Source organism: Pan troglodytes, chromosome 13, assembly GCF_028858775.2.
Source record: "Pan troglodytes isolate AG18354 chromosome 13, NHGRI_mPanTro3-v2.0_pri, whole genome shotgun sequence".
NCBI classification, from domain to species: Eukaryota; Metazoa; Chordata; class Mammalia; order Primates; family Hominidae; genus Pan; species Pan troglodytes.
Window position 1 is genome coordinate 72,577,674 of NC_072411.2, and position 25,370 is coordinate 72,603,043.

Consider the following 25,370-nt stretch of genomic DNA (forward strand, 5'->3'; position numbering starts at 1 on the left):
TTTCAGTTCCAAGTATATTTTGTGAATTAAATAGCAGCTTGTTCCTCACTATAAAAAACAAATATGCCAATATATTTTCCACTAGCATCGCCCTGGTCACCTTAAATTAAGAAGAAACTGGAGTATTTGCCATTAAAAGCTGTTAACAGTAGTAATGCCACAACATCTCCGTGTGCATCTTAGTAACTTCTCAGACTTGTCTCCTTGATGAATAGACAAAACAGGAGGAGGGGTGAATTTGTTCTTTTTATCTGAATGGTGTAGGTGGGGAAGACAGAGAGCAATAGAGAGCTCTCGTGAAACAGAGCTCTAGCGACTGCTGTGCTTGGGAAATTAGATAATAAACAGTCCCTGATACCAAAATTCTAATGGCCTAAGATCAACACAGTCTGGAGACGCAGGTGGGAGTGACCTTCCTCGCTCTGATCCAGACCCTCCCGGGAGAGCTCTTTGTGTCAACAAGAACAGCCAGTGCTCCTGGCCAGCTCCCAGGACTCAGAGTGGGGCTATCATTTTTGTTTGCTTTGCAAATATCTTAATGGGAAGTGGTTCAACACCACCTATGGGTTAATCTGAGGGGTTCTGCTTGGCAGCTGTTAGCTCTGGGAACCACATGGCCGCTCTCGGGTGCAGGGAGTCAGGCTAGCTGTTAACTACCCAGCGCCAGGTTGAGGCATCGTCTTTGCTTATTGGATTTACTGACTGGCAGGAAGCACCTTGTTGACTTTTATTTTTAGTTTGTTCCTCCTGGGAGAGCAAGGATGTTATTCTCAGATCCAACTGTGCTTTTTTCTCCAAGGGAGGGCAGTTGTTTAAATTATTTTTACTAGCATGAAGCATCCTTTCACCTAAGCTCATTCTCAGAATATGAAACTTCATATTAAAAGTGGTGGTGTGGTGAAGGTGGAAGGGGCATTGTTGCCAGAAGAAAGATTTAGTATATTAGCCTTCAGGGAGGGCAAACAGTGGAAGCCACAGCCTTGTCTTCACCTGGGATCTAAAGAATTGGATAGATAGTGAATTTCTCTGCTCTACTGTTCCCTTAGTCCTCTCCCCCTCCCTCTCCTCCACCCCAACATGGCTTTCACTTGTCTTATCTTGACCCATAGGAATGTTTCCCTGGGTGACACAACCAAGTCATGCCTTTCTGGATCTGTGTCTGCTGACATTGACACAGATGATCTCTTTCTCTTTCTTTATGCTTTCCTTACAGGATTTCAGGCAGGTAGGATGGTTTCCACAAAGCAGGTTAGGGAAGTACCTGGAGTGATGACGGACATGTAGACAGTTTCCAAATGCCCCATTTGTAAAAATGCAAAAAGTTCAGATTTCTCTGTAGGTCCTGGAAAAAGTGTCTAGCTACCCTCAGGAATAGTGTAACCCAGCTTTTAAAGCCTTATTCTTTCCTGGGGGTTTTCTACACCTACTTGTGGGATTGTCTTGTGGTTGACAAGGGCCCTAGAGTCCACTAGACCTGCTACTACAGGGTAAGAACTTCATAAATGCACTTATTTTCTCAAGGCTTCAGTTACCTCATCTTTAAGTGGAAGATCAAATAGCACAATATCTACCTCACCGAGACATGAAAGTTAAATGAGGTAACATATACAAAGTATGTAGCATCTCATTTGATGCATAAAAAGCACTCACAAATCGTAGTGATTAGAGGAGTTGTTGTTAGCTCTGAGGCATCCACTTTAAGTCATCCTTAGTATTATGCATTTTGTACTCATTTTGAAGTCTGTTACTCCCAACCCTTTAAAATCATCCAGTGCCAAACTATGAGTGTCAAAGTAAATGATGACAAAAGAGTATAATCCATTGAATAAAATAAGATATCATGAGTCCATGTGGATGGATGGAAGGAAGGAAGGAAGGAAGAGAAGAGGCTGAGCTCTTACTTAAAATATGAAATAATAAAGGTAGATGAAATTAAAAAAACAGAAAATCATCATTTGGCAACTGCAAAAATAATTGTTTCAGGCAATAATTATGAATGGATGCTAACACTACTATGTGAAAGTTTGAGGAGTAATAAACTATTTGCATAGTCTCAGAGTAAGTCCCCATAAGAAACTTATTAATTACAAAAGGACAGTGAAGAAACCTGGCAGAAACCACCTTAACCCAAGTGATGAAAGTTAGCATCACCAGTAATTGAATAAACTGACAGCATGTGCCTCCTGTTATGATGCATTGAGAAGACAGCATCACTTTTGTGGATTTCTTGCCAAATACGCATAACCTGAATTTAATCATGAGGAAACAGCAGACAAGTCCAAATAGAGGGAGCCTTTACAAAATGACCGGCCTGTAGGCTCCAAAATGAAACATGACAGAAGACTGAGAAACTATTCCAGATGAAAGGGAACTAAAAGAACGTTACCTCTGAATGCAATAAATGATCTAGGAATTTATTTTGCTATAGAAGACACCATTGAGACATTTGGAAAAATCTGAATACAATCTGTAGATTGGAAAATAGTGTCATATTAAATTCTGATTTTGATCATTGTATTCTGGTCATATAAGAAAATGCCCTCCCTTTTTGAAAATACACACACTGAAGTATTTAGGGATAAAAGAGTATCAGGTAGGCTGGGCGCAGTGGCCCATGCCTGTAATCCTAGCACTTTGGGAGGCCAAGGCGGGCGGATCACCTGGGGTCAGGAGTTCGAGACCAGCCTGACCAACATGGTGAAACCCCATCTCTACTAAAACTACAAAAAAAATTAGTCGGGCATGGTGGCAGATGCCTGTAATCCCAGCTACTCGGGAGGCTGAGGCAGGAGAATCACTTGAACCTGGGAGGTGGAGGTTGCGGCGAGCCAAGATTGAGCCATTGCACTCCAGTCTGGGCAACAAGAGTGAAACTCTGTCTCAAAAAAAAAAAAAGAGTATCAGGTTTGTAACTGACTCTCAAGTGGTTCAGAAAAAAATTATGCATGTTTGTGTGTGTATATATCAATACAGAGAGAGAGAGAGGACAAAGCAAATATGTAAGTCTGCTGAGGAATATATAGGATTCCTTATACTACTCTTGCATCTTTTCTATTAATATGATTAAATCAGAATAAAAAGTTGCAGTAAACAAGTCAGTGCCACTTCTTGCCCTTTAGACAGGGCAGTTCATCAACCACTTTCTCTTTAGACTCCTGATCCTTCTCCATTCACACCTAAAAGTCTATTCCACGTCATCATTGCCGTGCTCAGTGATGGTCCTCAAGCTTCTCGGCTGTGACATTGCTGACTAGTCACCACCCACTGCACACAATCTTGTTTAGGCTTTTTGTTTGTAAAAGTTCCTGAAAATGTTCTCTCCTCTCACGCCCCCTCTCTCACCTGTCCTTGGGCCCCATCATTCAGTGCCATGTGTGTCATGCACTTCATTTCAGCACTTCTTACTTCTCCTTCCCTGGACTAAGTACTACTTTCAGAATTAAAAGAGGAAAACTGGGTTAAATGTTATCTTTTGTGGGGGTGGGGGGGTGTGCAGTGGTGAAAAGAACATCCTCCAGTTACAGCATGAAAAGGGTGTAATAAATGGTCTCTGAAGTTTCCTTTATCTCCACAAGTCTATGCCTGGGCCTAATTCAGTCTTAAAGTGCTAGAACTGTAACTCAAAAGTAGCTCAACCCACAAGTTACCTTAAGACTCCACCCGAAGGAAAAGCACAGATTCTAGAAAGGCAGCCACACAGATACCTCATCATCATTATTCTCCCTTGAAGTTTCTATGTTTACGGATTTGTCTTTCAGATGTGCAAAGTCATAAACAATAAGTAACCACATTGTTAAGTATGTGTTTTATTTCTAACTTCTGACTATATATGCATCTTTAATTTAATTATTTTAAAATCTTGTCTTGTGTGTTTATTTTGTTCTGCCCAGGAGAACAAATGTAATCATTTTTTCCTCAGCTCAGGCAAGAGTTTATATTTTGCTGATGAAGAAGGGGAGAGGTGATTTACCCAAGTTAGAGTTGCCATATTTGGCAAATAAAAATGCAAGATACCCACTTAGATTTGAATTTTCTATAAACAACAAATAATCTTTTTTGCTTAAGTATGTCCCGTTAAGTATTTGAAAATACTTATACTAAATAATTACAAACATACCTTGTTTGATTCCCTTTTGCTTCATTACACTTCACAGATATTGTGTTTTTTACAAACTGAAGGTTTGTGCCACCCTGTGTTGAGCAAGTCTATTTTTGCCATTTCTCTAACAGCATGTGCTTACTTCATGTCTCTATGTCAGAATTTTTTAGCCATATTTTGAAATTAAGGTATGTGCATTTTTTAGACATAAGGCTATTGCACACTCAATAGATAATAGTGTAAAAATTATATGCACTGGGAAGCCAAAAAATGTGTGTGACTCACTTTATTGCGATATTTGCTTTATTGAGGAAGTCTAGAACAAAACCCACAGTATCTCTGAGATATGTTTGTTGTTAGTCTGGAGTTCAAATTCAACTGGGTGTCCTGTTTTTTTGTTTGTTTGTTTGTTGAGACAGGGCCTCACTCTGTCACCCAGGCTGGAGTGCAGTGGAATGATCTTGGCTTACTGTAACCTCAGCCTTCTGGGCTTAAGTGATCCTCCCATTTTAGCCACCTAAGTAGCTGGGACTACAGATGTGCGCCACCATGCCTGACTAAATTTTTTTGTAGAAACAAGGTCTCACTGTGTTGCCCAGGCTGGTCTTGAACTTTTGAGCTTAAGCAGTCTTCTCATCTTGGCCTCCCAAAGTGCTAGGAGTACAGGCATGAGCCACCACACCCAGCCTCAGTGTCCTGTATTTTATCTAACAACTCTAGTTCAAGTGTTTTAGAACTAATATATCATAAATATGTACGCATATAGCCTGACTGTATTTCATGAAATATATTGCTAAATCTACCAAGTGTTTATAGCATTCCTCTAACCTCTACGTGCCATAATACACAGTGTTTTTTGCCCTTTAAGGACTTTTGAAACCATATTCAGGGATATCAATTCCTACTTATTTATTAAGGTCTTTATTCAAATGTCACTTTCTGTAGCCACTCAATCTAAAATTGCAGACCCTGCCTCCAATACTTTCTATCCCCCTTCCCTGCTTTAACTTTCCTCTTTGGCACTTACTTGTATTTAATATGCTACATAGTTACTTTTCTGTTTCAATTTGTGTCTGCCACTTGAATGTAAGTTCATGGGCAGAGGACTATTGGATCTCCTCTGCTGTATCCCCAGTACTTACAATAGTAGGAGACAAATTTAAAGGTGCTCGGTAAAGACTTGGGAGCCGAATGACTGATGTCTGGGAGCCTGTAGAAGACCTTATATTGCACGTGTCATACACATTGTTCTTATACAGAATCTCAAGGAGACTTGCACCAGATTAGAGCCTTCAGTGTGGTACGAGTGTGTATAATCTTAGTTAGTAATAGTCCATAGACACAAGATAAATAGAAGGTCAGGCCAGGGGTTATACCTCCAGATATCATTGGGCTTCATTTAATCTGCCTCCTAGCACATTTTCTAGAACTGAATGTTAGTAGCCCCAGGTATCATTCATTAAGATCCTTAATAGAATTGTGTGATTATCTGGAAGAGTCCAGGAACAAAATTACGCTGAGGCTCAGAGCATGGGCTCTGGGTCAACCAGATCAGGATTTGTATCTGGTTATGACCTATGTTACTCAAATAGCCCAAGCTTGGGTTTCCTGGTCTGTGAATTGGGAACACTGGGGGACCTCTGCTGCTAGCACTGGCATGGGATGAAATGGATAGTCTAGCCAAGTCCTCAGCACAGTGCCTGATGGAAAGGAAGCTGCTTCCATCACCATCACCCAGGCCACACCACAAATTCCACCTGAGCTCGCATAAAGCTCAGCTGTTCTAGCCATGCTGTGGCCCTCAGCCCACGGCTCTGTATCCCTTCAGATCACAGTACCCTTCTCCACTACTGCGTCTTTTGTTTTATCCCTGAACTTTCTCTCAGCTCCCTTGGTTGCTGACAAATAACTGAAATAAGCTTTATGGGCAGCTGTCAGTTGAGTGTCCTTTTTTCCAATAAAGCAAGCATTCTCAGCAGAATGAAGAAAAGCCTTCTGCTCCTACCTTAGACTTTTACGCAGTGACAGCTGCCTGCAGTAAAGTAGTGAAGGAGGGAAAAGAAAATAAATGAGAATGCAAGGACTGGCAAATTAAGACTCTATGGGCTCACGGTTGGGGAAAAGCAATGAGGCAAACAAATATGATCACATTTAAAGGGCTCAGTGGGATTTGAGAAATTAGCATAAGTGCATAAATCTAACTACTGCTAACTTAGGGCAATGGCATTATGAGACAGTCATCAGCCTTTTTGAGCCCTTCTGATGAATTTATCCTTGAGCCATGTTCTAAAACTTAAAATAATTGTGTGCTTTAGAGCAAACAAATATCCATATATTTAGATGTAACTTGCATATTCAACTCATTCAGTAATGATTAGGGTGGGATGCAGTGCATGCATTCAGAATTGTTCCAAAAGTTACTGGGTATCCAAACCTGATGAGAAAAAGTAATACAAAAGGTGTGAAGTTTATTCCTTCTTGTTTCCCTTATTTTCCTGCAATAATGGTGATCTTATTGTGTGCTGTTATTGTTTCTCCTTTCCTATGCTCTTTGTATTTCCTTCATATCACACATTAAAGCCCAGGAATAATGTTTTTCCTCTTTAGAAATCAAGAAGTACAAATTAAAATAATAGTGAGGCATACTTTGCAAAGAGATAAGCAAAGTATCTCTTCTCTGATGTCATTCCTTAAATGTCTTAATTTACCTTTGTAATTTGAATTTACTGAAACCGTTTCTGAAGATGTGTATGTTTTCTATAATCTCTTATGGTAATAACTTCCATAATGAAAGTTATATGACTTGTTTCTCTGAAACTTGCCTCCCTCAAGATTCTTGGGGCCCCCACTATTTAAAAGTATGCTGGTCTCGGCTGGGCGTGGTGGCTCACGCCTGTAATCCCAGCACTTTGGGAGTCTGAGGCGGGTGAATCACGAGGTCAGGCATTCAAGACCAGCCTGGCCAACATAGTGAAACCCCATCTCTACTAAAAGTACAAAAAATTAGCCGGGTGTGGTGGTGGGTGCTTGTAATCCCAGTTACTTGGGAGGCTGAGGCAGGAGAATTGCTTGAACCTGGAGGGTGGATGTTGCAGTGAGCCGAGATCGTGCCACTGCGCTCCAGCCCGGGTGACAGTGCGAGACTCCGTCTCAAAAAAAAACAAAAAAAACCCAAAAAGTATCCTGGTCTCAGGAGGCTGAGATAAGAGGATCACCTGAGCCTGAGAGGTTGAGGCTGCAGTGAGCCATGATCTCACCACTGTACTCCATCCTGGGTGACAGAGTTAGACCCTGTCTCAAAAATAATAATTCTGGTCTGATCATATTGTCTGCAGAGTGGTTTTACTGCTGCTTCTTGGGAACAAGAAATTGACCTTCTCTTATTAAGAGCTCTTTGATTTTTTTTTCTTTTTTTTTGGTGGGGAAGCTGGAGTGCAGTGGCACAATCATAGCTCACTGCAGCCTCGACCTCCCTGGGCCCAGATGATCCTCCCACCCCAGCTTCCTGAGTAGCTGGGACTACAAGGGCATGCCACCCTGTCTGGCTAGTTTTTGTATTTTTTGTAGAGACAGGGTTTCCCCATGTTCCCCAGGCTAATCTCTAACTCCTAGATTCAAGGAATCTTCCCACCTCAACCTCCCAAAGTGTTGGGATTACAGGCTTGAGCCACCACGCCCAGCCAAGAGCTCTTTGGTTTTTGTTCAAAGTTATCAAAGAAGTGGAAACAAATTACTTGGCTATGCTGATTGCCTTTCTTTTGGGGCTACCAAATGAGACACAAATTTACTAGGAGAAATACTCCCAAATTTAGAGACAATGGAAAGCTAACAAAAATCAACCAACATTGAATTAGCTATTTTGAAATTAGAGTATGCTTTCAAGCGTGAACGAATAAATGGATATCTCAGTTTGTCTCCAAGCCATTCTAACTTATAATTGATAAAAGATAATCTTGAAAACTTTATCAAAATTAATAAAAAGTACACAAAGAAACAAGTAAAGTTTAGAAAATGGAGAATCTGAGGGGAGCCAGTGTGTCTCAACGCCTATCCAAGCAAAAAGGTACTGATTCTAACCCTAAAATAGAAAAAGCCAGTTACTAGACAAGCTTGACTGATCAGATACATCCTCAAAGAGCACCCTGCTTCTTTTGCTTTAATTCTAATGTGTAATTTAGTCTCCAGAGTGTATCAACCAACTAGAGAGGGGAAAAGTATAGTCCAGATCATACCATTCATTGTAAAATCACACTCGCATTGTACATTTCAAATATGACTCTTTTGAGGTTGGTTATTGCAACTCAGCTCTCCCCAAAATCATCATCCCTCAATGAACTGACAAATTGAATTTTGGAGCCTGTGAAGCTGAGGCCCAGTCCCTGGACCATGGTGACTTCACCTAGTGCCACCGGCGCAGCGTGACAGAGCCAGCTGGCCTCATGGATCTCTGCTGCAGAAGAAGGGAGATGCTGGGTATTCTCAGCAGCCAGCTACTCAGGAGCCAGCCTTCACCTTGCCCCTCATCCACTCACACTGGGATCCGGGTTTAAGAAGAAGGAATTAGATGTGAGTTTTGTCTGGGGGCTTTTTCAGGACAGATGCCCAGCAGAAGGGTTCTCAACGGTGACTGAGAGTTTCCGTCTCCCCTAGAACCCACAGTTCAATGAACTGACTTCAGCGAAGCGGTCGAGCCCTGGAGGCAATCTGTTTGAGACTTTAGTTATGCTTCCAAGACGCCAATGGAGCCCTAGAAATATGTGATGAATTATACAAAGAGGGACAACTACTTTCTATTCACCTTATTTTGATAGCCATATACACTGCTTCTGCCCATTTAGCTTATGATTTCCAGCAGAGGCCGAGGACAGTGTTATTTGTTAAAAAAAATTTCCTGTGGATTCAGAAAACAATATCACACTTCATAAATGAATTAATTCCTTAATATCGTCCCATACCAATTCATAGTCAAAATTTCCCAATTGTTCTAAGAATGTCCTTTGCACGTGTTTATCCAGACCAGGATCCGATCTAGAATGTTACAGTGCATCAAGTTGTTATTTCATCTACATCTCTTTTGATACAGAATAGTCACTTTTTTCAGAATACTGACTTTTTCAGAGGATCGAGCCATAAAATAGGATTATCTCATAAAATAGCTCACCTTCTGTATTTAGCTGCTTGCTTCCTGTGGTCTTATCCAGCTTGTCCGTCTATGCCCTATGCTTTGCGTAGACTGTAAGTTAGATCTAAAGACTTAATCCGATTTAAGTTAAATGTTTTTGACCAAAAGGAAAAAATACATCCTGAGTGATATTACATACTTCATGTTGCCTCACATTACAAGACAATGTTGTCGTGGTGTTAGTGGTGTTAAAATTGAGCACTGGATTAAAATACTGACCTTCTGATTTCTCCAGTGTACATTGCCTCTCTTGTGAAATGAAAGAAGGAGGTTAGCCACCTGTATGGTAGTACTTTGGCTCCATATGAATGTCCTGTTCCCTATTAACAGTTTGTCTATGATTTTATCAGCAATTAATAATTCTTTTTATTTATTTATTTTTTTTGAGATAGGGTCCCACTCCGGCTGTCCAGGCTGGAGTGCAGTGGTGCGATCTTGGCTCAGTGTAGCCTCGACCTCCAGGGCTCAGGTAATGCTCCCACCTCAGCCTCCTGAGTAGCTGGGACTACGGGTGCACATCACTATGGCCCGGCTAGTTTTTTGTATTTTTAATAGAGACAGGGTTTCACCATGTTGCCCAGGCTAGTCTCCAACTCCTGAACTCAAACATTCCACCTGCCTCAACCTCCCGAAGTGCTAGGATACCAGGTGTGAGCCATCACACCCAGCAACAATTGATAATTTTGGCCTGATAATTTCCCTCTGGCATCACCTTTTCCATAGTCAATATACCATAGTCTTATGGTATACTGCTTACCAGCTGTGGTTTGAAGCAAATCACTGGCTTCTTGATGCTTAATTCCTTTATCTGTAAAAATAGGTTATTTTAGGAAGCAGAGGCAGGAGGATCGCTTGAGGCCAGGAGTTCGAGACCAGCCTGTGCAATATAGTGAGACTTCATCTCTCCAAATAATAAAAAATTAGCCAGGTGTGGTGGTAGCACATGCCTGTAGTCCCACCTACTTCGGAGTCTGCAGCGGGAGGATCACTTGAGCCCAGGAGTTCGAGGCTGCAGTGAGCCATGATCACGTCACTGCACTCTAGCCTGGGCAACAGAGTGCGATTCTATCTCAAAAAAAAAAGAACCAATCCACATGGCTGTCAGCAGTATGTAACATGCTTTGCCTGGTGCCTGGTGGTATGTATCCATGCAATAAGCATTGGCTTTTTTCTCTTTCTTTTTAAAAAATATTTTAAAAATTCAATTAAATAGAGACAGGGTCTTGCTATATTGCCCAAGCTAATCTTGAACTCCTGGGCTCAAGCAGTTCTCCCACCTCCACCTCCCCAGTAGCTGGGATTGTAAGCTTGAGCCATGGCTTTTTGTTATTATTGTGCTTTTCCTTATTTTGGTAGTGACGGATTGCAGAGCATTATCCAGTCTCATGTCCCTAAGGAAAAAAAAAAAAACCAAAAAAACAGCAACAACAACAACAACAACAACTCTATAAAGGAGTTGAGGAAGTTAGATTTTTTAAGAAAACTGACTTGTACCATCTTCTTAAAAGCAAGGTGTGTTCTAAGAATCAGTAGTGCCTCAACATGCTACAGAGGAGAAGGGTCCGTTGTTAAAATAATGTCTAGAAAATGTTTCCAATTCTTTTCCTTTCTTGGAGTCTCATTGAACATATTATTAAATTAAAGTTGCCGGAAAGCCTCTCAGGAAAGAAACCTGGCTTGTAGGCTAATCTAGTATTTTCTAATTTATTTGCCTGTAGACACTACTCCCTGACCTCTGCCGCTGACTTTTCTTAAACACACACAAACATTACATTGAGCTGCCTTCGATTCTTCCAAAGGCTTGAATGAAGAGGGAATCAAACAGATAAGCTGACTCCCTGTGGAGAGTTGGGAGGTGTCTGCCATTGGCTTTGGATTCTGAAAAGCCACACAAGCTAGAGGAGTTGTCAAGAGGTTCATTTTTTGAGGGGTCAGGAAAGGCATAAATTGGGGGTCTGGCAGTAATTCAACAGCTAAACTCTCTTTCTTAGACTTTCTCCTAGAGGATCTTAGAATCCACCCATCCTATAGGTGTGTCACAGCTACTGGGACTTGCCTAGGCCAGACAGGAGTGAGTCCTTTGGGCCAATGCTTAGATACTGAAGGGTATAGAATATATTATGGTTCAGAGGAAGAGCAGAGGATTTGGAGTCAGACAAACATGGGTGAATGCCTTAGCTCTACCAGGTATTTACCATGATACCTGGGAAAATCTCTTAACCTCTCTGAACCTCTTTGTTCATCTATATAATAGATACAATTAAAGTACTTAGACCAAATGGTTGTGAAGCTTTCTTAAATATTTAAAAGCATTTTTTTAAATGAAGTAGTATATAAATGATAGTTAATTTAATTTTAATAGTAAGAGTATTCTTACTGATCTACATGGCCCCACCCCACATTTTGTGGATTGACTAATCATTGTTTTATTTATTCAAATGGTCAATATTTATTGAGCATTTTCTATGTACCAGGCACTGGGTAGGTGCTTACACAGAGCGTGAAATAGAGCAGATCCAGTCCCTGACTTAATGTAGCTTACATTCCATTGTGGGAGACATATGATAAGCAAATATACACACAAATAAATATAGAATTATAGTCCCCTCCTTCCAGGTACTGATGTGGTAATTTTTAAATGGGCATATTGCTTATAATATATATTTTGAAGGTAATATCCACAAATAAATATATGGAAATGAATTTGTCAGCTTAAGTAAAGAATACGATTATTAATATAGAACTGGAAGAGACCTTAGGAATAATTTATCTCAATCTCCTCATTTTATAGATGAGGAAAACTAGGACCCCGAATACTATAGAAACTTACCCAAAGTCACATGTTTGTTGTGTCATGTGTGTCACATGTGTGCGTGTGTGTGAGGCAGGGGTCAGAACACAGATTTCCCTTCTTTATTCAGTGCTTTCCACTCTGCTGGTTCCATCTGAAAGGCATTATGAGTGGTTCCTATTTTATCTGTGTGTTATAAGCACACTCTTATACAATGTGTTCTGATTATCAAAAATTGGGGACCCAGACCAATTGATTTTTCCAAACTTTGTTCCATGAAGCATTAGGATTTTATTAGATGTTAATAGGTTATCACTTTAAGCTTCTTGGTCAAATTACTGTTGGACCTGGATCTTTACTATAGAGATCCATACATGTATATTGTAATTTTAAAAGATTATTCCTGCAGTAAGGAAACCTTTCAAACTACGCCCAACCTAACATTCCCCAAACTTACTTGATTACGGAATCCATTTTAAATTCCGTAACTGTGAATGTGATTCATGTGCCGTGCAGGAAGTGTAGCCTTAGCATCCGTTTAGTTGGCTTCTTGGTAAAGGTTGTGGAAGCCCAATAGAGCTCACTAAACCAAAGCCAATCACACAACTTTAAAAGGAGCAGTTTCTTGGGTCTTAGGAATTCAGGCAGACTGTGGTTGTGCTGTAACATGTAGGAGCAACACCTAGTAGGACTCATTTTCTTAAGGTGACCATGTCCTTTTAACCAAGGACTGAAATGGGAAACCATGGAAGCATAAAAAGTATGTTTTGATATATCTTTGAAGAAAAACAGTCCTAAGTTTTTCTATTATTATTTTCAAGTCTTTTAAAATTATTATTATTGTTATCTTTTCAGGCATTCACAAGCCCAGAGTTCTCCAAAAGGGTGCGATATCTCCGCAGGACATGCAAACAAGGTAGCTGGATATCTTGATTCCAAAGTAAATGTGTATCACTCCTTCAGACTCATCCAAGTTCATAGGCATGAAGCTTGTCTGCGGCTGCATGGTTGGACCATCCAAACTTGAAACTGTTAGTGATATTTTGAAGTCTTTGAGACAAAAGCCCAGCTTGCTGAAGAACTTTGGTTCAGTAGAGAGACAGGGAGGTACAGTGGAGAGAGAATCAAAAGCCTGGAAATTTGCTGCTGAGAATAAATGTTAGCTGCTCCCTGAGGTGATTTGTCTGTGCACTCCACTCTCTACAGATGTTAGAGCCTCTTTTTGAGTAAGGACCCGAGGTTCTTTGGTAGCACTTTGATATCCTGCTCGAATTCAATATGTGAAATGGAGGCGTCTCTCTGTGACTTGGAGCCCACAGCAGGCTTTGAAGTCTGATCCAATTTTTGCTGCCTACTATTTGATGTTGAAAGGATGAAATGAAGAAAATGTACAGTTTTTGCCAGTAACTCTGCTGAGCATATGTAAGATTAAAAAAACAAAATCCTTTGGATGATGTACTTAGAAATGTTAAGCAGATTAATACCTTCCTATAGGTTTTCTTTTTTCTTTCTTAGAGATAAAAAATAAGTATAGGTGAAAATCAGCACATAGCTGTTTTATATTCTGGACTATAATTAATTTAACAGGTAGCTAGGTTGACTCGTTCTGAGGAAGAAATGAATAAAGCAAAAGATGTTAAGACTTGGCTTCTAATTGCCCCAAGGAGAGGACCTCCATTCAATTCTATGTAAGATGGGAGCAACTTACAAATGACTCCAGTATGCTTAGCCTCTTGCTTTTAGTCAGGGTTAAGTGCCCCTTCATTAAATAGAAGCCATGTCCTTAAGGCTGTTTCATCAGAGGATAAGAATAATATTTCTCTTACTGGGTTTTTCTGAAGCACTCGGTTTCTGGGACTGATTTGCTGTCTTCTCGGATATGCCATCCTGCTCCAGATCAGCAAGGATTGAGTCTCTGGGGAGCCCCTCAAAAGCCTGGTAAGAAGAACGTTTTGAATTGCATGCGGCTTCTACCATTTGCGTGTTTGTGTACTTTTTAGTGTGTTGTTTGGGCAGGACTCAATTAGATAGTAATATGACCAAATGTTGGCAAAAAGTTTTGGGAAGCCATACATGCTGGATGTAAAACTTGTATTAAAGGTAGCAGTTTACCATGTACCCATGTCATTTAAGACAATGAATATCAAAGTCCATGCTTTTCCATTTACTTAACCTTAAACTAGGAAACTGTTCTAAAATTTCATTTTATTAAAGGGAAGATAAACAGCTGACCGGCTTTTAGTGGAGCGGATCACGCAGGGTCGAAATCTAGGAGTTGATAAAGAATATGGATTTAGAAAGTAGTTCTGCCCTTTGGGCAACATGGCCATTCTTTGAGCAAGTAGACAGAAATGCCTTTGGGACACAACTCTTTCTGGCTCGTTTTCTAAATGTCTTGCTACAGAATATAGTAAAAGTCAGTTTCAGGTTTGCATGCAGCTAAAACCAGTGCTTCTGGAAAATAAAATAGAAACATAATTGTAAGAAATATTTACAAGCTAGAAGATACTAAGGACTACGTGAACCATTCCAAGAAAAGAAATGCTCCTGATGTTACACTTAATGTCAACCTCATCTATTTTTCTGAAATATAAAGTAATTTCTCAGATCTCTTCAATTTTCTTCTTAGCCTGTTTTTCGGTGACAAAGTAGCACAGTATGAAGTGGGAAATGCATAATAAATGTGTCATGACTTCAGTCTATATGGATCTTAAACTCTTGGAGAGAGACAAGAGGATGGGTCCATTATAGCAGAACCTTTTAAATGGACATGTAGTAAATGATAAACCCGACAAAGGAAATATTTTCCTCATAGGCAGACAGTATTCAGGAATAAGGCCACAATGAAGTGGGGGTAAAAGTAGTACAAAAAAAGAGGAGAGAATTTAGGGGAAAAACAGTATAATGGAGCAAAATTCATTATGCGAGAGTTTGGTTGGTACTTTTCTCTATCCAAACAGACAGTCTCTGTATTTCAATTGGAGTGTTTAGATCATTTATATTTAATGTGATTATTGATATGTTTTGGTTTAAATCTGTCGTCTTGCTCTTTATTTTCTATTTGTCCTATCTAGTTTTTGTTCTCTCTTGGTATTCTATTTTTAAATAGATGTAATTCCTAAAAACAAAACTTTGAAGTACGGTTGAATAGCTAAGCCATACTGACAGGTTCTGGCATCAGACCTGCCTGGATTCAAATCTCTGCTCTCCTGTGTTAATCAAGTTACATAGCAACTCCTTACCTTAGTACCTACACATGTAAAGTGAGGGAAATAGTAATGCATATGAGTGGTTTTACTTAGGATTAAATGAGCTAGTGTAAGTAAAAGGCATAGCATAGTGTCTGGCTCATAGTAAGTGTTTAGTAAATGTCAATTGCTGTTATGGTAATTATTGTTATTGACATTATATAAATGCAAAGGTAATCTATGAACATGAATACTAGGTAGAGAAATAAAGTTCTTTTTGTAAGGCATTAAGTTTTTGGTGTGATAGTTCAGGGGAAGTAAAAATACATTGCATTTTGAATTAATATTTATTAAAAAGAAAAGAGACTTGTTGGATTACAATAATCTTTCCCATTCTTTAGGAAAGTATCTTAAAAAGTCAAATTTATTAATAAGTTACACATCTGATTTGCTATAAATGGCTCATATGCACTTTCTTTCTAGAGTTGTCTCTTCCTTCCAGTCTAAATGATTTTCTATTGGGTCTGCCACCATCACCATTACTTCCCCTTACACTCTTATAAACAGCATCCTAAGTATTTTTCCTGCCTCCATTCTTCTGCTTTAGCTTCTCTTATGCCAACAGAAACCTAAGATTTCTAAAGCAAAATCCTAATCATGACCTTCTCTCCCTCCATACTCTTCAGTGTCTCCCTAGTATCCCAGCATGACCTTCAAGGCTTTCTCTGTTCTGGTCCTAATCTTCTTTTCTAGCTCTAACTTCCACTGCTCTCTCTTTTTCATTCTGTGCTTCAGAATCTCCAAACTATTCTCTATTCTCCGAACATGCCTGGTGTGTTCTTTCCCTCCTCTGTGACTGTTCATGCTGCCTCTTCTGCTCCACATGTCCTTCTTCCTCGTTTACTTTTCAAAATCCTCTCCATTCTTCAAGGTCCACAATGGCTCCCTACTCTTTTACTCTTTCTTATAATACTTATCACATCCTGCTTTGTGTTATAGTTACTTTAATGCATCTACTAGATTTAAAACTCTCTAGAATCATGTCTTCCCATTTATGAGTTCTCTCCTCACAACCTAGCCTAGGTCTCGAATTGAATTCTTGAACATCCAAAGTGGTGATGAAATATAATGGAAGCAAGAATGAAATGAAACTCTACCTAAGTAAGCAATCAGAGAAAAGTTTTAAAATGTATTTCTAACAATCCTAGAACAAAGTAAATGTTTCTGAGGCAAGCTCCAAATAGATATAGTGTACTAGTGGAAGAAATTAAAATAATCCAAGCTATTTCATTTTGTTGCTATTGCTGTTTTGGGCCGGAGAAGCAAAGGAAGTTTAGACATGAAGACGTGAGAAGACATTATAGGTAAATCGAATTCCCCTTGATCTTAGAAAACGACAAAGATGAAGAACAAATTAGTTTTTCCATTTCGCTTATATTATCAGTTGTAGAAACAAGAATATATTATTTAAGCAACATTTTTAGCAAATTATACCTTTGTGTTTCATTCTGTGCTTTAAATGACCCATTATTTTAACCCATGTTTTTGTGGAAGGCTGAATGAGAACATTGTGACCTTTTCAGTTTAAAAAAACACTAACATCCAGAAGGTTTGCCTTCTAACTTGCAGTGAGGCCTAACTTCGTTATTCTATGAAGGGGTCTGGTGAGGTGAGAGTGAGAGGCAGGGAATAAATCTAAAGTTACTCCATCTCAAGCTCAGCTTAGAGCAGCCACTCAAATAAGTCTCTAAATATGGGCCTTCAACAAGGCTGTCTTCAGAGTATAAGAAGTGTCCCTGGCCCGGCGTGGTGGCTTACACCTGTAATCCCAGCACTTTGGGAGGCCGAGGCGGGCAGATCACGAGGTCAGGAGATGGAGACCATCCTGGCTAACACAGTGAAACCCCGTCCCTACTAAAAATACAAAAAAAAAAAAAAAAAAAAAAAAATAGCCGGGCATGGTGGCAGGCACCTGTAATCCCAGCTACTGGGGAGGCTGAGGCGGGAGAATGGCGTGAACCTGGGAGGCGGAGCTTGCAGTGAGCCGAGATCGCGCCACTGCACTCCAGCCTGGGCGACAGAGCAAGACTCTGTCTCAAAAAAAAAAAAAAGAAGTGTCCCTAACTGGCCCATGTGGGCCGGCTTATTGCTCACATTAAGAGAAAAGCACAATATACCCGGGAAGTGCATAATTCTAGTCACTTGGTCACTAATCCAAGCAGTGAAATTATTTAATAGGACTGACAGCAATGTATACAGACCTCATCTGGTTTTACTAATGTAAATGGTTATACTTTAGGCATTTGTTCTTCTATTTATATTTATTTATTCAAAAAATAATTATTAACGCTATGTGCCAGGAACTGAGCAGTATTTCTCAAAACTTTTATAAAAGGCCAGTTTTTGGTTGGTTGTTTTCCATTTCACCACAGTCTGATACTTTTGTGGAATACAATAAAAATGAATTACTAACAAAATAATCATGCACTTGGATGTTGTGTCAATATCAAAACCCTGTCCACATGATGCTACACTCTAGCAGAGGGAGATAGACAATAAACAATAAGCAGACAAGTAAGTCAATTATGTGGGATGTTAGAAGGGTGAAGAGTTACGGGGAGAAAATACAGCAGCAAGGGTAATAAGGGGTGGCCCAGGCGTAGAGGGTGAGTTTGGGTGGTTGTATTTTTAAACAGGGTGGCTTCATTAAGAATGTGAGGTTTGTAGCCGGGCGTGGTGGCAGGCGCCTGTAGTCCCAGCTACTCGGAAGACTGAGGCAGGAGAATGGTGTGAACCCGGGAGGCTGTGCTTGCAGTGAGCCAAGATCGCGCCACTGCACTCCAGCCTGGGAAACAGAGCAAGACTCCGTCTCAAAAAAAAAAAAAAAAAAAGAAAAAAGAAAAAAAAAAAAAGAATGTGAGGTTTGAGTAAAGGCTTGAGGGTGGTGAGCCAGTTCACCATGTAAATATCTAAGAGAAGAGCATTCCTGGCAGAAGACCATGATAAAGGCCTGGAGGAGAGAATGTGAATGGACTATATGAAGAGTAGAAGTCCCTGTATTGGAGCTAAGAGAGCAAAAAGTAGAGTCATAGGAAATGAGGAGCCAGATAGTGCAGGTTCTTACTGCTTAATGTCCTAACAAACATCCTAGGAATCTACATACAATGAAGATTCTCATTCAGCAGGTCTGACTGGCTCTGAGATTCTGCAGCACTAATGAGCTTGCAGGTGGCTCTGATATTGTCGGTCTGAGGTTCACTTTATGAGTAGTGAGGGTTTAGTCTCAGTGAAATGGGAAGCCAGTGAGTGGGAGAGTGGCATGATCTGGGTTATGATTTTAACAATAACTCCAGTTTTGGAGTTGAGAACCAACTAGACATCATCAAGAAATGAGATAGTCTGTGTAAGTACATTTTCTCTACAGCTGAAACTCTCTCAAACCTAAAATTACCTTTCATATTGAGTGCACAAACACAATTCTCCTTATTCTTTGTATCTAGGGGCATGATTATTAACAGCAGTTATCACATTGGGCTGTAACGCAGAGCAATCCTCAGAGACCAATATGAAATGGGGCCACCTACCCTTGCAGTAAATGACCCTTGACCATTATGATTTTTAGTTAATGTGCCAGATTCTCTGTTTAATTTTTCCTCTCTCAACACAAAGCTGATGTTTCTTGCTGTTGTTAATGAGCTGACTTTTCGTGACATGCTTTTCTTCTCCTTCTTCCTTTTTCATCTTTGCTATGGTCTAAAAAACAGGTTTTAAGCATTTTTTTAGGCAGTAAAAGAAGTGGGTTTGAGAGGGAGATCTGAGAAAATCCCCTATGAATAAAAGAACAGGAACTCTCATGTATGTAGTACCTATATTAGGTACCATGCCAGGCCCTTTACTTACATTTTCTTAATGTAAAGTACACAAGCTTTAGTTTAACCTTGTGACCTGTGCCTGTTAAAGAACCCTCACTACCTGCCCTTGGGTTTTCTTTTATACCTCACCTAAGAGGTACCTCTGTTCTGGGTTTTCTTCCTGTCTACAGGGTGTATACCTTAATCACGTTTCTTTTTGAAGGTCAAAAGTAGCAAGCAGTATTCTACTGGCCTCCTGAGGGGGTCACAGTTGGCAAAGCACACTGTTGGGATGTGGTAGAGCCACCAGAGAGCATGTGGAACCTGGCATCGGGCATTAGTGATTGATTTCGGGTCTTTCATGGCCTGTCTAGCCACAGCTCCTGAGCAAATCACACCACTTTCTTTCACTTAGCAGCTTCTTTAATGCCATCTACTTCATTATTTTCCTTTACCTTTCCAGTTGCTCTCATTACTAAATTTTATAAATTTTATAGTTTTTGGCAGCAATTCAGCTATCAGAAAGCAAACTCAGGCTGTATTTTATTCTTGGAAACTTTGATCCTTAAGGTGACCAAATATCTCAACTTTCCTGTGACAGAAATGTTTTCCAAAATGTGGGATTTTCAGTGCTTACACCAGGACAGTCCCAGGCAAGCAGATGAGTCGGTCACCCCGTAATAATACAGGAAATTGAGTTTGATTTAGGCAAGATCACTATATCGGGCAAGACTATGCCTCAGATCCATGCAACAGAATCACTTCACACTGGCCGCCTGTGTTTGGAAGGGAGTGCAAGCAGCTTGCCAGACAGCAATGCTGTGATCATAAAGGGCTAAGATGTCTCCCATTTGATAGGGAAAGCATGTTCCTACAACAGAGTCTCAAAGGCCGCATAATCTCCCTCAGGAAGGCACATGGAAATCAGACGCTAAACAAAGGCAAGGCTACTGGGCCTCTCTGTCCCATACCCAAATTCATGACTGAATGTCACACACAAGACTGTATTCATTTATGGGTAGTCTCTGAGGTTCTGAATCTCCCTGCTCTTTTTGGCTCCCTCAGGCTGAAAACATCTTTTCTTCTTGTCTGGATGCCATTGAATTCACCTTAAACCCTCACCAGTAAAACTTGGTAAAGTCTTATGTGAGGACTTTTCTCAGTAAAATGACAAAGGAATTACAGGTATAGAATTGTTATCGCTAGCATGTGAGGTTAGAAAAACACCTCATATGAAGGGATCTTTTTAGACAAATGGCTCTCAAACTTCACTGTGCTCTCCAGAATCACCTAGAATGCTAGTTAAGACAGACTGCTGAACCCACTGCATAGTTTTCAATTCTGTATGGGATGGAGGTGGGGATTCGTACTGTTATCAAGTTTCCAGAGGATAAGATGCTGCTGGTCTGGGGACTTCCCTTTGAAAATCACTGCTCTGGACATTCCCTATCTCTGTGACACAACATTGAATCAGAGAAAGTGGGCTTTATATATGTGGCTTTCTCCTCATTCATTCAACAAACATTTATTGAGCACCTACTATATGTCAACCACAGGGCCAGGAAATGAAATAAGACACTTAAGAGACTAATACAATTATAATATCTGGGTCTTTGCAGCTGTTGTTTTCCAAAGCTAGTCTGGTGACATGTTGAGTGTCCTCCTGTATCTCAAGTGATCTCATTAAATTCTCGGGAAGTTGTCAAGAACAAAGTTACATTTACTTTTAGCTTTGCTGTGCAGGAAGAGGGTGGGAGTGTTCCAGACTTCTAAATAGTCTATAAAGTATATCATTTTCTAAAATTATTAGGAATGACTGCCTTTATTGTTTGTTTGTTTTTGTGAGACAGAGTCTTGCTCTGTCACCCAGGCTGCAGTGCGGTGGCATGATCTCACCTCACTGCAACCTCTGCCTCCTGGATGCAAGCTTTTCTCATGCCTCAGCCTCCTAAGTAACTGGGATTACAGGCCTGAGCCACCACACCTGGCTTTTTTTTGTATTTTTTTTGTAGAGACAGGATTTCACTATGCTGCCCAGCCTGGTCTTGAATTCCTGGACTCAAGTCATCCACCTGCCTCAGCCTCCCAGAATGCTGGGATTACAGGCATGAGCCACCACCCCCAGCCAGAGATTATTGCTTTTAAAGGTTATTTCCAGATTATAAATTATGCTACTTCTGCTAACCTGGCTGTAGTATATTCTCCCACATGGCAAAATTACTCTAAGCCCCACCAGATCTGAATGTTTTCATATATATTTAATTTTATTTTATTTATTTATTTATTTATTTATTTTTAGATGGAGTCTTACTCTGCCACACAGGCTGGAGTGCAGTGGTGTGGTCTCAGCTCACTGCAGCCTCCACCTCCTGGGTTCATGTGATTCATTCTTACATATTTCTAATACATATGTCATTGTCACAATGTTTGTTCCCTGACTTTTTGCAAAAAAAAAAAAAAAAAAAAAAAAAAATCTAGGCAAGGCCAACATAAGGAAGTGTACAGTTTGAGGCTTGTGGGCATGAGGACAAAGGGATGGAAGAAGAAACAAGACAGATTATAGTTGTCTTAATCCCCAATCCAATTTCTAATTTAGCTTAATTTATATTAATCATACACTTTTTCTATTTTGCTTAAGAGACTGATATGGTTTAGCTCTGTGTCCCCACCCAAATCTAATGTTGAATTGTAATCCTCAGTGTTGGGGGAGGGACCTGGTGGGAGGTGATTGGATCATTGAGGTGGGGATTTCCCCCTTGCTGTTCTCATGATTGTGAATGAGTTCTTGTGAGATCTGGTTGTTTAAAAGTGTGTAGCACTTCCCCCTTCTCTCTCTCCTGCTGCCATGTGAAGATGTGCTTTCTTCCCCTTCCCCCTTCTGCCATGATTTTAAAGCTTCCTGAAGCCTCTCCAGTCATGCCTCCTGTACACCCTGTGGAACTGTGAGCCAATTAAACCTCTTTTCTTTATAAGTTACCCAGTCTTACAGTCTCAGGTAGTTTTTTATAGCAGCATGAGAATGGACTAATACAGAAAATTGGTACCAGGAGTGGGGTATTGCTTTAAAGGTATTACCATAAAGATAACTGAAAATGTAGAAGGAACTTTGGAACTGGGTAATGGGCAGAGGTAGGAACAGTTTGGAGGGATCAGAAGACAGGAAGGTGAGGGAAAGTTTGGAACTTCCTAGAGACTTGTTGAAGGGTTGTGACCAAAATGCTGATAGTGATATGGACAGTGAAGTCCAGGCTGAGGTGGCTTCATATGGAGATAAGAAACTTATTGGGAGCTGCAGTAAAGGTCACTCTTGCTATGCTTATCAAAGAGACTGGTGGCATTGTGTCTCTAGAGATCTGTGGAACTTTGAACTTGAGAGAGATGATTTATGATATCTGGTAGAAGAAATTTCTAAGCAGCAAAGCATTCAAGAGGGGTCCTGGCTGCTTCCAAAAGTCTACACTCATTTACATAAACAAAGAAATGACCTGAAACTAGAACGTTTATTTAAAAGGGAAGCAGAGCGTAAAAGTTTGGAAAATGTGCAGCCCAATCATGTGGTTGTAAAGAAAAACACATTTTCTGTGGAAGAATTCAAGGCTGCAGAAATTTGTATGAGTAAAGAGGACCTGAATGTTAATAGCCAAAACAATGGAAAAAAACGCCTCCAGGGCATTTCAGAGACCTTCCTGGCAGCCCCTCCCACCAAAGGCCTGCGGGCTTAGGAGGGAAAAATGGTTTCCTGGGCTGGGCCCAGGGTCCCACTGCTCTGTGCAGCCTCAGGACATGGTGTCCTGCATCCCAGCCGATCTAGCTTCAGCTGTGGCTAAAAGGGGCCAAGGTACTGCTCAAGCCATTGCTTCAAGCCCCAAGCCTTGGTGGCTTCCATGTGGTGTTGGGCCTGTGGGTGCACAAAAACAAGAGTTGAGACTTAGAAGCCTCTGCCTAGATTTCAGAGGATGTATGGAAACACCTGGATGTCCAAGCAGAAGTCTGCTGCAATTGCAGAGCCTCATGGAGAACCTCTAATAGGGCAGTGCAGAGGAGAAATGTGGGGTTGGAGCTCCCACACAGAGTCCCCACTGGAGTACTGCCTAGTGGAGCTTTGAGAAGACGGTTACTGTCCTCCAGACCCCAAATGGTAGATCTACCAATACCTTACACTATGTGCCTAGAAAAGCTGCAGGCACTCAATGCCAGCCTGTGAAAGCAGCCAAACTTGCAGAACCAAAATGCTGAGCTGCCCAAAGCCTTGGGAGCCCACCTCTTGCATCAGTGTGGCCTGGATATGAGACATGGAGTCAAAGGATATTATTTTGAACCTTTAAGATTTAATGACTACCCCGCTGGGTTTCAGATTTGCATGGGGCCTATAGCCACTTTCTTTTGTCCAATTTCTACCTTTTGGAATGGGAGCATTTACCCAATGCCTGTACCCCCATTGTATCTTAGAAGTAACTAACCCGTTTTTGGTTTTACAGGCTTATAGGTGGAAGGGACTTGCCTTGCCTCAGATAAGACTTTGGACTTGGACTTTAGGGTTAATGCTGGAATGAGTTAAGACTTTGGGGGACTCTTGGGAAGGCATGATTGGTTTTGAAATGTGAGAAGGACATGAGATTTGGGAGAGGTTGGGGTGGAATAACATAGTTTAGCTCTGCATCACCACCCAAATCTCATGTTGAATTGTAATCCCCAGTGTTGGGAGAGAGACCTGGTGGGAGGTGATTGGATCATGGGGGCGTATTTCCCCCTTGCTGTTCTCATGATAGTGAGTGAGTTCTCACAAGATCTGATTGTTTAAAAGTAAGCAGCACTTCCCCCTTCCCTCTGTCCTGCTGACGTGTGAAAACGTGCTTGCTTTCCCTTTCCCTTCTGCCAGAACTGTAAGTTTTCTGAGGCCTCCCCAATCATGCCTCCTGTACAAATTATGGAACTGTGAGTCAATTTCACCTCTTTTCTTTATAAACTACCGAGTCTTGGGTGGTTCTTTATAGCAATGTGAGAATGGACAGATACAGAGACTTTTCTCATTTTTACTAGATCTGGGTTTTTGGTTTCTTTGTTTTTGTTTTGCTTTGTTTTGTAATTTTGAAGAATAGGAACAGGGTGCTTTGGACATCAGTTATAGTCCTAGTAGTTTACCTCAGCTGAGGGCTCTGTTCAAAACTGGTGCTCTCTGAAGGAACTCTGTGGATACCTACCAAGATTGATCATAGTGCCCCATTTCCCTTGAAAGAATCAGGATGAAAAGGAAGAACAAGGGATGTACTCCACAAAGGTCAGGGCTTTTCTCCACCCTCAGCCAGCTGAATCAATAGCAAGATTCTGACTCTATTGGAGGAGCTGAGGCTAGAGGAGTCTAGAGGAGGCTGGAGGGGAAAGTGGCCACAGATGTGAGAGTGGCAGATACAAGCCACAGAGGTCACATGCCAGGCCACCATTCCTGAGGCCACATACCTCAGGAAAAACCTTTCACAGCCTGTTCTCATTCCTGCGACTCATTAAAGCACATTACAGAATTGAACAGTTTTTGACATCATTTCTTCTTAGATCATTGCTGCAAACATAGCTGTGAAAAGTTCTTGCTAAACTTTTCCGGTGCTTTCCTGAGTTCGTTAGGTCATGATGCACTTTTTGCCAATGCCAAGTTAGGTTTTGGCGTTGGCCCAGGACATCAGGAGTGCAGATGCCAAACAACACAAGGCGGGTGGTGTGTGAGTCAAGTTAGGGTATTTGGCTTCCAAGATTGGATGTTGATGGCATGGCTGTAAAATGTGCCTAGAGAAAATTTATTTTTAAATTCTTTTCTTATTTGATATAATTGAAACAACACATACTCTCAAGACTGCCCTGTTAACCACAGCTGCCTAGTTTATTTCATTTTAAAGGATTCTTTCAACTTTAAAATCAAACATACAATTGTTTAATGGTAGGGGTGTAGTGATTTTTCTTCTTTTTATGTTTGTTTGTTTTCTAAGATTGAGAATAATAAATTTTTTTGAGTTTTAAAAAATTAATAGAGTTTACTTATTTGAGTAATTTTTGGCTTACAGAAATATTGAGCTTAAAGTACAAAATTCTTACATACCCTTTCTCCTCTCCTTTTCTCCCTGTTTCCTCTATAATTAACATCTTGTATTAGCATGGTTCATTTATTACAATTGATGAGCCCATATTGATACACTATTATTATTATTACATTAGAGTTCACTCTTTGTGCTGTACATTCTGTGAGCTTTGACAAATGCATAATGACCTG

General features: G+C 40.6%; 1 protein-coding gene across 1 annotated transcript in view; it reads left to right on the forward strand.

The window, feature by feature from the left end:
* The window catches only part of MYO3B (myosin IIIB), a 477,280-nt gene that overhangs the window by 352,577 nt on the left and 99,333 nt on the right, over positions 1–25,370 (forward strand). Inside the window, exons 31-32 of the mRNA XM_525960.6 lie at positions 12,928–12,988; positions 13,914–14,010. Coding sequence (XP_525960.6) covers positions 12,928–12,988; positions 13,914–14,010 — 158 coding nt within the window. The remainder of the gene's footprint in view (positions 1–12,927; positions 12,989–13,913; positions 14,011–25,370) is intronic.